The 12335-nt window shown below is 36.9% G+C and overlaps 1 protein-coding gene across 6 annotated transcripts in view; it reads right to left on the minus strand.

Annotated features, from left to right (window-relative positions):
• Tut4 (terminal uridylyl transferase 4) overlaps positions 1-12335 on the minus strand; it is a 96710-nt gene that overhangs the window by 83153 nt on the left and 1222 nt on the right. For all 6 annotated transcript variants that reach the window (XM_041651560.1, XM_041651558.1, XM_041651556.1 and 3 more), the window contains exon 2: positions 2119-2988. In XM_041651560.1, the coding sequence (XP_041507494.1) occupies positions 2119-2896 (778 nt within the window). In that variant the 5' untranslated portion in view covers positions 2897-2988. The remainder of the gene's footprint in view (positions 1-2118; positions 2989-12335) is intronic.

Below are 12335 nucleotides of genomic sequence, written 5' to 3' on the forward strand. Positions count from 1 at the left end.
ACTCAAGGCCACTCTAAACTACACAAGATTGAATCTGTCTAAAAAGAGAGAGAACTCACAAAGTGTTCCCAGTACTTGGGAGTCACATACCTTTAATCCCAGCACTAGGGAGGTGAAGATAGGAGTGATATGGCTGGGAAGAAGGAGGTATAAGAGGCAGGAAGAGACAAGAGCTCATTGCAGTCTGAGGATTGATGGAGAGCATTGCAGTTTGCAGTCAGGCTGAAGATAGAATCACCCCTTTGTCTGGGCCTTGGTAGAGATAAGGACTCTCTAGTGGTTTGTCTACTTTGCTTTTCTGATCTTCAGCTTGAACCCCAATAATCTGTCTCTGGTTTTTTGTTTTGTTTTGTTTTTTCATGCTACAATCAAATAGGAAGATTTCTTGAGACCTAGAGTTGGGTTTTGGTTTTCAACTGTAAACACATGACTAGGTCACAAATAGGAACCCAATATATACCTATTTATAGAATAAATGAGAATATATTACCAAGATCATTTAAAACTGGGGAGCTAGGTAGAGTTGTAAATTTATGTAATCCCAGCACTTCTGAGATTGTCTAAAATAGGAGGATTAATAGTTCAAAAGGATGGAGAGATAGAGATGGCTCAGCATTAAGAGCACTCACAGCAGTCCTGAACCAACCACATAAGAAGCAAGGTGTGACTGCCTCGCTGAATAAGGTACCAAGCCACGTGCTGGCACAAACAAGAAAAATGGGCTAATATAAGTTATAAGAGTTAATAAAAGCCTGAGCTAATGGGCCAATCAGTTTATAACTAAGAGAGAGAGAAGAGGAGAGAGAGAGAGAGAGAGAGAGAGAGAGAGAATTCACGGCAACTCACAACTATCTATACCCCTTTTCCAAGGGATCTGACACTGTGGCACAGATATATATGTAGACAAAACACCAATGTACATAAAATACAAATAAATAATTTTTAAAAAATTCAAGGCAAGGGGTAGAAAGATCATCAATTAAGAACACATAATGCTCTTCCAGAGGAACCAGGTTCAAAACTCAGAAGCCCTATTAAGTGATTTATAACCATATATCCTCTAGTTCCAGGAGATTCAACACCGTTGGCCTCTGAATGAACACACAAACACACATACCCCTACACACATGCCTACACACACATATGCACATAATTAAAAATAATTTTAAAAGCTGGGATGTGACGGTGCATGCCTTTAATCCCAGCACTCGAGAGGCAGAGGCAGATAGATCTCTGTGAGTTAGAGGCCAGTCTGGTCTACATAATGAGTTCAATGACAACCAGGATTACATAGAGACAGTCTCAAAAGAACAAACCAAAACAATAATAATAATAAATTTTTAAATTATGAAACAAAAAAGTTCTGGACCAGTTTGAGTTACATAGTTCAAAGGCAATATGCTTTCTACAATGATACCAATAAGTGTATAAGTCCAAAGGTGTAGCCCAGTGATAGAATACTTGTCCTTGCCCAGCATACACAAGGATAAGATCCCTCCTATCAGTAAATAAGTGGGTTATGATGTGGGATTCCCCTCTGTGAATATCATTGGTTAATAAAGAAACTGGCTTGGCCTGATAGAGTAGAACAGAGTTAGGCAAGGAAAACTAAACTGAATGCTGGGAGAAGGAAGGTGGAGTTTAGGAGAAGCCATAGAGCCCACCGCCAGAGATAGACAAGTTGAAACCTTGCCGGTAGGCCACAAACCTTATAATAAAATATAAAATAATGGAGATGGGTTAATTTAGATGTAAGAGCTAGCTAGCAATACGCTTAAGTAATTGGTCAAACAGTGATTTAATTAATACAGTTTCTGTGTGGTTATTTTGGGAGTCTGGGCAGCTGGGAAACAAACAAGCGGAGGGCGGCAGGGAATCAACAAGTGGGCCCCTACAACAAATGTATCACAAACACCCACTAAACTCTTATGCACACAGCTTTTCACCACTAAATAAATAAATAAATGAATAAATGAATGAATGAAGGTTTTGCTTATTTCTTTGTTTCCAACCTTTTTAAATTAAAGTAGCTAAACCACAAATAACCTACAGAACATTAACAGGAAAATCCTGCCCAAAACATAACTTATGGAAAATGCCATGTATGTTTATACTTACTCAAATCATCTGATGTATCTTCAATTCCTGAAGCACTGTCATCAGAATCACCAATATTATCTGTCTGTGCCTGTTGCCTCTGAGATGGCAATAAGTTTTCCAGGGTTGATTTTTCTCCCTGTAGAGCTTCAATATTCCTTTTGTCCACAGAAACAAAGGAGCTTGTAAGTTTTTTCCCAGTCTGTTGTGATTCTGTCTGTTTCATATTTTCTTTCAACAGTAAACTGGATGCATTTTCTGGTTCTAATGGCGAGCTGGGTATCTTTTGTAATTTCATCTGAGAAGTGGGTATATTTTCTTCTTTCTTCTGTGAATTAAGTGCTTTTTCTGTTGTTGCTGTTGTACAGGGTGTTTTTTCTGCCTTTACTGGTAAATTAGGTGACTTTGGTAATTTTTCTTGTTTTGCCTGTAAGCTAGGAGCCTTTTCTACTTTTGCCTGTGAAGATCCCTTCTGGGCTTTCATGGGTGAATTTGGTATCTTTTTCACTTTGCAATGACTCTGATCTCGAAGTGCTAACCCCAAATCTTTAGGGCCTGGAACACTGGCAGCATTTACTTTACATGATTTAACTTCTGTTTTTTCTATACAAATATCATTTTGTTTGTTTTTTTTACTACTATTCCTATTCAGAGAGCTGGTCCCAATTTCTGTTACGGACTTATCATTTCTAGGCTTCAAGGTTTGATTAGCTATAATTTTAACTGCTTTGCTTTCTTCACAAATAATATTCTTCTTTGGTTCATGATTTTCACTTTTAGAAGTTTTGGGCTCTTCCATTATTTGAAAATCTGGTTCTTTTCAATTGTAATACTGTAAAATGGCAGATCTCGGGTATATGAACTGCTCCAAATCTAGTTTAGGCAAGCAAACTATAGGAATTAAAATAAAAACAAAATCTGTTACTTAAAATGCAAAAACATTTTGTCATTAGTCAATTTTAAAATGTATTCTCAAAACTAAAACATTTTTCAGAAAGCTATACGAAAAGGGTTTAAATCCTCATTATCCGAAGGCAGAGGCAGGGTGAACTCGAAGGCCAGCCTAGTCTACATAACCAGTTCAAGGCCACAAAAGACTACAGAGTGAGACTGTCTCAAAGAACAAATGAAAACAAAAACAGGCTTTTTACAAAAACAAAGTTGCTTTCTATTGCCTCATGAGAATTTCCACTAATAAATAAGTAAATATTTCCACAAAAATAAAACCTGGCCAGTCAGTGGTGGCACTCGCCTTTAAATTTCAATACTCAGTAGGTGGGATCTCTTAAGAGTTCAAGGCCAAGCCGGGCGGTGGTGGCACACGCCTTTAATCCCAGCACTCAGAGGCAGAGGCAGGCGGATCTCTGTGAGTTCGAGACCAGCCTGGTCTACAAGAGCTAGTTCCAGGAGAGGCTCCAAAACCAGAGAAACCCTGTCTCGAAAAACCAAAAAAAAAAAAAAAAAAGAGTTCAAGGCCAGCCTGGTGTACAAAGCACCGGAAAATCAAACCAAAAAAGTCCTCTATATGACCAGGAAGTGTTGTTACAACTGGGCAGTGATAGCGCATGCCTTTAATCCCAGTTCTCTGGGGGCAGGTCTCCATGAGTTGGAGGCCAGCCTGGTCTACATGAGCGAGTTCCAGCACAACTACAGTGGTTACACAGAGAAATCCTGTCTGGAGAAACTAAAATAAAGCTGGGCAGTGGTGGTGCATGCCTTTAATCCCAGAACTCAGAAGGCAGAGGTAGGCAGATATCTGTGAGTTCAAGGCCAGCCTGGTTTACAGAGCAACTTTCAGGACAAGCTCCAAAACTACAAAGAAACCCTGTCTCCAAAAGACAAAAAAAAGTGCATAATATAATGATTTATTAACTTTGAATTTTCGCTAATGAGAAAGGAACAACACTGAGAGACACTCGATAGTAGAAAAAACTATGGAATTAATCAGCAATATATGTTAAAGATGTACTGACCTCATAATGGAACCCAGAATATGTGTTACATAGGGGAAGGGGTTTTGCTTTTGTTCACATAGAAGAAAAGCTATGGATACCATCAAAATTGATAAAGATCTGATTTGAACAAGAGACACCTCTTAATTAGAAGAGATGATAGTTCATCAAGCAGTATGGCCATTTAAACAAACCTATAAAACTAACAAATGCTTTTTTTTTTTTTTTGGTTTTTTATTTGATCAGATATAACTTGCCCAAAGTGAATCTACCCAAAATTAGGGTTGGAGAAGGGTTTTGTTTCTGTTTTTTCAGGAGAATAAATGCATCCAGTGAAGGTATCTGAAGACTACTGGACAAATGAGACATCTATAGAAAAATGACAAATCATCCAGAAAAAAAAAAATGTCTCAAGAAAAATAGTAAATTGGTCTATAAGTATACCACATTTCCAACAGGATAAAATTTCATAAATCTCCCCCAAATGTTTGTTTCTGTTGTTCTCTACAGACATATAATGCAAATGATCTTTTTGTAGTCCCAAATCCAATTAAAGATTAAAGCTGACTTTGGAGTTGGAGCATGGCTCTCTCCTTCTCTAAACTGAAGCATGCCTATTAAAGTAAAATTCAAAACCTCAGTCTCATGTCAGAAGAGCTACCGGATATGGGACAGGAGAAAAACAAATATTTTACTGCCACTAATCCCATAATCCTCTGGTTTTATATTGACTCTTTAACAGCTTTCCTTAAGGTATAAGTTTTATAAGATTTATATGTTTGTGTGTGTGTGTGTGTGTGTGTGTATAGTCTAAACTTTTTGTTATGATATTAAAGGTCACATAGAGTACTAACTAATTCTTGAAAAAGATTTCATTTACCTTCCTATACATGATTTCGGGTTTGGGTCTCTATCAATTTTCTGTAGTGAACCATAAGCATGCCTAACAGCAACCTTTAAAGTCTCCAAAAGGAAGATGGTGCCCCACAATGACAATTCCTCCATAACTATGATAACATACTAAGCTGAAAAACACCACCTAAAAAATCAGCTTTGGACTACAAACTGCTCAGAACAATTTTGAGGTCCCTGGCTGAGATGATCCAGCCTCACTGACTACTCTAGCCAGGACTTGAGACAGAACCTGCACTTTCCCATTATGCAGAGACTGGACAACAAATGATACAGCTATCTCTCCCGGGACTTGACAATTAACCCAATTTTTTTTTCAGGATCCCCTAAAGGTACCACTACCCTCAGACAGCAGGAAGTAAATTTAAGAATATGACGCCCACATTCCCAAGAAGTGAGATAGGTGGTTTTTGGTCATTCAATGGGTTATGTATTTGTTATTGTTCAAGGGGGGGGTGGTTATAAGTTGTTATTGGTTGCAGTCAGGAGGAAATTGAACAAAGGAGATTAGATTCAAGGCTCATGTTTTAAAAAGAAAAAAGGGGGATATAGATGATAGGATAAAAGGGTAGATTATTGAACCTACTCTGAAAAGAAAAAAGGGAGGATATAGATATAAAATAAAAAGGTAGATTATTGAATCTACTTTTAAAAAGCAACTACCAGTTTTAAATGTTTTTACACCAGATTGGACTTTTGTATATTGTATACAAATTTTTTTTTGTATTGATACAAAGTTGAGATTTTTTTAGAACATACTGTACTTACATTTCTACTCTTGTTCAAGGTACTGTACTTACTACATTTAACAATGTAATGTAAATTTCTAGTCTTTGAAAATTATTATTACCAACTGTTTAGGACAATAAAGAAATGTAGGTTAATGTTTAATTATCTATTATAATTGAACTTGTAGTTTTTGTATGTTTTCAAGGTCAAGGATATATTTTAGACAGCTCATCTTTAAACACTTCAGAGATCTACAGAATATGGCATTTAAGATGTTTTAATAATATAGGTTCCTTAAAAAAAAAAAAAGACAATGAGACTTGTCTGCTTCTGGCAACACCAATCTACTTCAGAGAAGATGATGGGCATCAAAAAAACTCCACGTGGAATTTCCTTATGGCAAAAGTCAGTCACTGGGCAAAAAAATGCCCTTGCCTCAATAGGACAAGCAGGACACAAAAGAGAATGACTGCCAAACATTGTCAAACAAGGAGGGACAGACCTTCAGAATATCCTGCTCCACAGAAAAGTCTGTCAGATAAGCTAGGTCTGTAGGCTGAAGATGGATGCCCCAATGTTGCAGAGGAACTTTGAGTGACTGTCCAGGCAGCCATCTATTTCTATCATTTCTCACATTTTTTTGGAAGTTGCTTGCTTGAACTTCCTGCTTACTCAGTAAATATTATTTCCTTCTTGGGTCTCTGAGGGAGTTGAAGATTACATAGTTATAGTTACAAAGTTTTGCTTGTTTACCAGACACAGAAAGAAAGTTATGATACAAAATAAACTAAGTACAAGACTTTGGACTCACCAAAGTTGGATAGATAATGAAGTATTTTCTCTGAATTTATCAAATACAAATGAACTAGACATTGTTGATATACTTATTGCCTGTATATACTGTATAGTTACTGTATATAGTTTTTTCTTATATAAGTTATAGCCTTTTTTAATTTTAGACAAAAAGGGGGAAATGTAGTGATATTTCATTTGTATTTTAATAAATAAAGTTTGCCTGAAGACCAGAATGAAAAACAGCCACATTAGTCAGCCATACACGTCATGCAGTAGTTGCACCTTTAATCCCAGCAGCCACACTAGCTAGCCATAGAGGCTGGGCAGTGGTGGTGTATGCCTTTAATTCTAGCACTAGAGAAGAATATAAGGTGGGATGAGACAGGAACTAGTGCTCTTTTAGTCTGAAGACTTTTTTTTTTCAAACAGGGTTTCTCTATGTAACTTTGGATAGTTCATAGAATTAAGTGCTCTCTAATGCCTTGGCTGCCTTGCTTTTCTGATCTTCAGGTTGAACCCCAATATCTCTGAGATTTTATTATTTGTGCTACATAAAATCAGCAGTTCCTAATAAAATTAAATATAATAATATTATTATAGTAAGACTTCACTCTTAAATGTACAGGCAAGAGAAACCAAGCATACATTGATCTCTTTTAAAAAGTCCATCAAATGATGTCTAAATAAAACATACTTTGATGCCTTCATAGAAAGCAATACTACTTCTACATAAAGGGGGATAAATGGGCTACCTACATAATACTGTATGGGCAAACCTTAGCTTGGTGGAAGAGGATAGACATATACTGTATGACTGACGCTATATAAAATGTCCAGAGCAGGCAAATCTCCAGAGAAAGTTTCGTGGCTGCCAAAGGTGTAAGAGGCAGAAATGAGAAGTAACTGTTAATAAGTAGAGTTTCTTTCTGGGATAATGAAAATATTAGGGAATAAAATTCTCGCAATGAATTTATAAAACCTTATGACTATACTAAGTTGTATATACCATTAACCTGTAGGTTTATAAAAGATTTATTTTGTGTATGTGTGAGTGTGTGTAGTATGCGTGTGCATGCTGATCCCATGGACCTGGAATTTCAGGTGGTTGTGAACCCATTGATATGGGTCATTGGAACTGAACTAGAGTGCCCCAGAACAGCAAACTCTTAACCTCTAGGCCATCTCTCCAGTCCCAGGAATTGGGCATTTATTTATTTATTTATTTATTTTGCTGGTTGACTGTTTTGTTTTTTTTTTCAATACAGGGTTTCTCTATGTAGTTCTGGTTATACTGACTCACTATATAGACCAGGTTGGCCTTGAACTCAGAGAGCCACCTGCCTCTCAAGTGCTGGAATTAAAGGTGTGCACCACCATCACCCAGCTGAACTGGGTTTTTAAAAAGTGAAGATTATGATACTATAAATATATCAAGAAAAGGGGAGGCACATTCTATTAGCCATCAGAGCACAGATTTTCACATATTATGTAGATAAACATATAGTTCAGTACAGATAAAAAAAGGAAGAAAAACAATGCTCCAACCATATTATTACAAAATCAAGTTTGGGGGCTAGACAAGATGACTTAAAGGGTAAAAGTATTTGCTGCCAAGCCAAAGACCTGAGTTCAGACCCATGGCCCCACATAATGGAAGTAGATCACCAACTCCCACAAGTTGTCCTCTGACCTCCACACATGCATTACCACAGGTACACACACAAAAAAAGTTTGTCTCAAAGACCCTTCACAAGATGTGCCCACAGTAACAGAATGATGGCTCAGCAGGTAAAGGTGTTTGCCACCAAGCCTGACAACCTGAGTTCAATCCCCAGAACCCACATAGTTCTTGCTTTCTGCAAGAACTGATTCCCACAAGGTGTCCTCTAACCTATACCACATACATACATACACACACACACACACACACACACACACACATTAAAGCTGTTCAGGTATGAGGGGAGAGATAGATACATTTTAAAAATGCAAGCTATTGAGAAAAAAAAATATATGGGGCTGAAGTGACAGCTCAGTTTCCACCATCCTTGCCCCATGGCTTATAACTGCCTGTAACTTGAGTTCCAGAAAATCTGAAGCCCTCTTGTGGCATACTCAGGTACCATTATGTGCACATACCCACACAGATACATACAAATTAAAAATAAAATAAACCTGCAGGGTATGGTAGTACATGTCTTTAAGCCCAGCACTCTAGAGACAGCGACAGGTGGATTTCTTGAGTTTGAGGTCGGGCTACATAGTGAGATCCTGTCTTGGAGGGGAGGGGAAGAAAAGGGAGAGGAAGGGAGAAGAGAAGAAAGAAAAATCAATCTTTTTTTAGTGCCCATAGTATGATTACCATTGAGTTCTCTATACGTAATGAGCACTTAATATTTAGTGAGTAGCTGATCTGAATAATCGAAATCATTTAAATTACAATGACTAACAGATAAAATTCAATTAGGTTTAGTTATTGTGTATAATTCATACTTTCTATACTTAGAAAATATTGACACCCTGTGACTGTACAGAATACCCTCTACACACTACCTCTGACACTCATAACATGGTGTATTGGTTGGGCACTCTGGCTCCAGGACAGTCTCAGATCAAATCCCAACTCTACTGCAAACTAGGTGTGAGATTTTGTACTTAACTCTTTTACATCTCCTTTCCTCACCTGCAAATGAGATAAAAGGTTGTTGTGAGAACTAAGTAAATCTTCTAAAATCTTGAGAGAGGAAAATATACAAAGTACTATGAACTCTCTTACTCTATCTAGCGAGTATCAATTTAAAATTATGAGACTTGAGTAATTAATAGAAAATATTTGCTTTTTCCTTCAGTTAAAAAAACTAAACTCAAAAACGTACATATGCTTTACACTAACTTCTCCATGGTTTCTTAAAATTACGCGCGTGTGTGCGTGTGTGTGTGTGTGTGTGTGTGTGTACACATACATGCATGTGCCACAGCACAAGAATGGAGCCAGAAGACAACTTTCAGGAGTTGATTCTCCCTTTGTATCACATGTATCCCAGGGATCATACTCAGGTTGTCAGAATTGGCAGTAAAGGCCTTTACCCACTGAGCCATCCCACCAGCCTCCCCTAAACATTTTTAAGTACAAGATGTTCTGTATAGAGGTGGTCTTTGCTCATTTTTATTGGTGAACACTAAGCTTGTATAGTTTTCCTCTTTCCAACTAACTCACACTTCCCAGTGTGTCCTAACCTACTGCTTTCTAGTGCTAAATTGAAAAACTTTGTTTATCCAAGTCAAAAGAATAAAAAACTTCCTTTTAGGTCATAGACTCTATTAATAAGGAAGCCAAATTGGGGGGGGACCCCACTGGAGTAGAAGTTAGAAAACATTTCTAATCACAGCTCAAACATTAGCTCACATAGTGAGCTCAATTACAAGATTTAAAGCTTTTTTCAAAACATGTCTTAGTAGAGTACAAACAGAAATGTTTGTTAAAGTAAATGACTGAATGAATAAATATCAACCTTAGGCATTTTTCCTTTTATACTGAGAAACAACTCACTAGATCCGACAGCAAATGACATATACATATGAGGAATAGAGGCCCACTCTGAAATTTGTTGCTCCATGCTCTTCAGCAAATAACTTCCTCATTATAAACAGGTCATAGGTAAGCAAGTGAAAAAGATGCACACAGTCTTAGAACAGTACCTAGAAAGAATAAGGAGTCTAATAACTTTTTCTCTCCTTCAATGCACAGAATTATGGACACACAGTGTGAAATTTGTACAAACTATTAATTCAAAAGAAAAATTTGAATTGTTAATATTTACATTTAGGTACCTTTCTTTTTTGGGAGGATTGAAGAAGCACTTGGAGACATGCTGGTTTTAAAATTTCCCTGAGGGGGCTGGAGAGATGGCTCAGTGGTTAAGAGCACTGCCTGCTCTTCCAAAGGTCCTGAGTTCAATTCCCAGCAACCACATGGTGGCTCACAACCATCTGCAATGAGATCTGGTGCCCTCTTCTGGCCTGAAGGCATACCTTCAGACAGAATACTGAGAATACTGTATACATAATAAATAAATAAAATCTTAAAAAAATAAAAAATAAAATTAAAATAAATAATAAAACTTCCCTGAATTATGTGATAAGCTAGAATTCTAGATCTAAAACAACTTATTCAGAAGAATGTAAGCTTTCCTAAGTCCTCTGTTACTTTTTCAAAAATCTACATACTCTACTTTGAACTACAACCTACAGTGTCTCTTCTTTTGTCTGTTTTAGATCTTCACAGAACTGTTTAATCTTTTTGTGTATGTTTGAGTGTTATACTGGAGATTAAATATAGGCCTTCATACATATACCAGAAAAGTGTTCTACCACTAAGCTCCTATTTTTCTGTTTTTTAAGAACATACTTCTAACTACAGATGAGAGCAATTTCTTAACATTATTTTGTTTTTTTTTTTTTCGAGACAGGGTTTCTCTGTAGCTTTGGAGCCTGTCCTGGAACTAGCTCTTGTAGACCAGGCTGGCCTCGAACTCCCAGAGATCCACCTGCCTCTGCCTCCCGAGTGCTGGGATTAAAGGCGTGCGCCACCACCACCCGGCTTTAACATTATTTTATTAATTAAAACATTTGCAAGTTTATCTGGAAAGGAAAACATCTAACTTAATTCTGCTACATCCAAATATTCACTTTTTTGTTTGTTTGTGGGTTTTTGTGGGTTTATGTGGTTTGGGAATTTGGTTTGTTTGATTTTGAAACTGCATCTCACTATGCCTCCCTGGCTGGCCTGGAACTCACTATGTAAACCAGGCTGCCCTCAAACCCACAGAGATCCACCTGCCTCTGCCTCCAAGCACTGGGATTAAATCATGTAACACCATACACAGCTAAAAATGGTGACATTTATTAGCATCAATATTTACAGGTTATGTCTTTAATATTTTTTCAAAAATCCAATCGTTTTATAGTCAGTAAATTGAAACACTTTTATCTACCCACAGACCCTGACTGGACTCTATAAAGAACACAACATAATCACACATATACGTAAAAGTAATTTTGAGGTTAAAAAGGAAAGTTCTCTAGCTACTTTTACTAAAATGAACATGCTACGGGAGCAAATAAAAATCATCTTTAAGCACTTTCTTATTTAGGACCATTTATCATTGTAGTCATAAAGTTTCATTTTAACACCTAAATTTAAAAGGCAAGTGCTAGTCTAACTAAATTAACAGAATCAGGTGTAACTTAGGGTTCGGGTTTACAAATCTGAAGTGCATTTCTATGTGCCTGACAATACCTGTTGACTTTCTGTGGTTAGATGTTCACAGCACTTAAAACATGAAATGCCAATCACTTTCACTTCCACTTTTAGATTCTTTTAAGGAAGCTTTACTTTTTTGTTTGTTTTGTTTTTCTACACTAGTCAAATGAAACTATGCAAGAAGAATATTTTATCTAAGAGTTTTCGGTAACTTTCTTTTGTTTATAATAATTTTTTAAAGCAAAACACTTCAACTTATCTTCCCCAACATATATGGTTTTTAATTCCTCTGTATGATTTGTTTATTAAAGCATCACAAAGCACACTGTATCCTTGTGTGTTGTCTTAAATAAAGCTATATAAAACAATATTTCATAGTTTCACAGAGGTGGGATACAGTGTGCACCGTATTTCTAAGGGGATGCACATGGGCTCTGAGTAAAGAAAACGTTAATGCATACAGACAACATTTTACTCAAACCTTTCTGCGATTCAAGGACTGAGAATGGCTCTAAATTATCAGATCCACTTGGGATTATCCAATTGTATTAGCTAGTAGTTATTCCTTTTTAAACAAACAAGGTATG

The sequence above is a fragment of the Microtus oregoni genome, unplaced genomic scaffold (genome assembly GCF_018167655.1).
Source record: "Microtus oregoni isolate MIOR12 unplaced genomic scaffold, Mior012 000005F_ref0000423, whole genome shotgun sequence".
In the NCBI taxonomy this organism is placed as follows: domain Eukaryota; kingdom Metazoa; phylum Chordata; class Mammalia; order Rodentia; family Cricetidae; genus Microtus; species Microtus oregoni.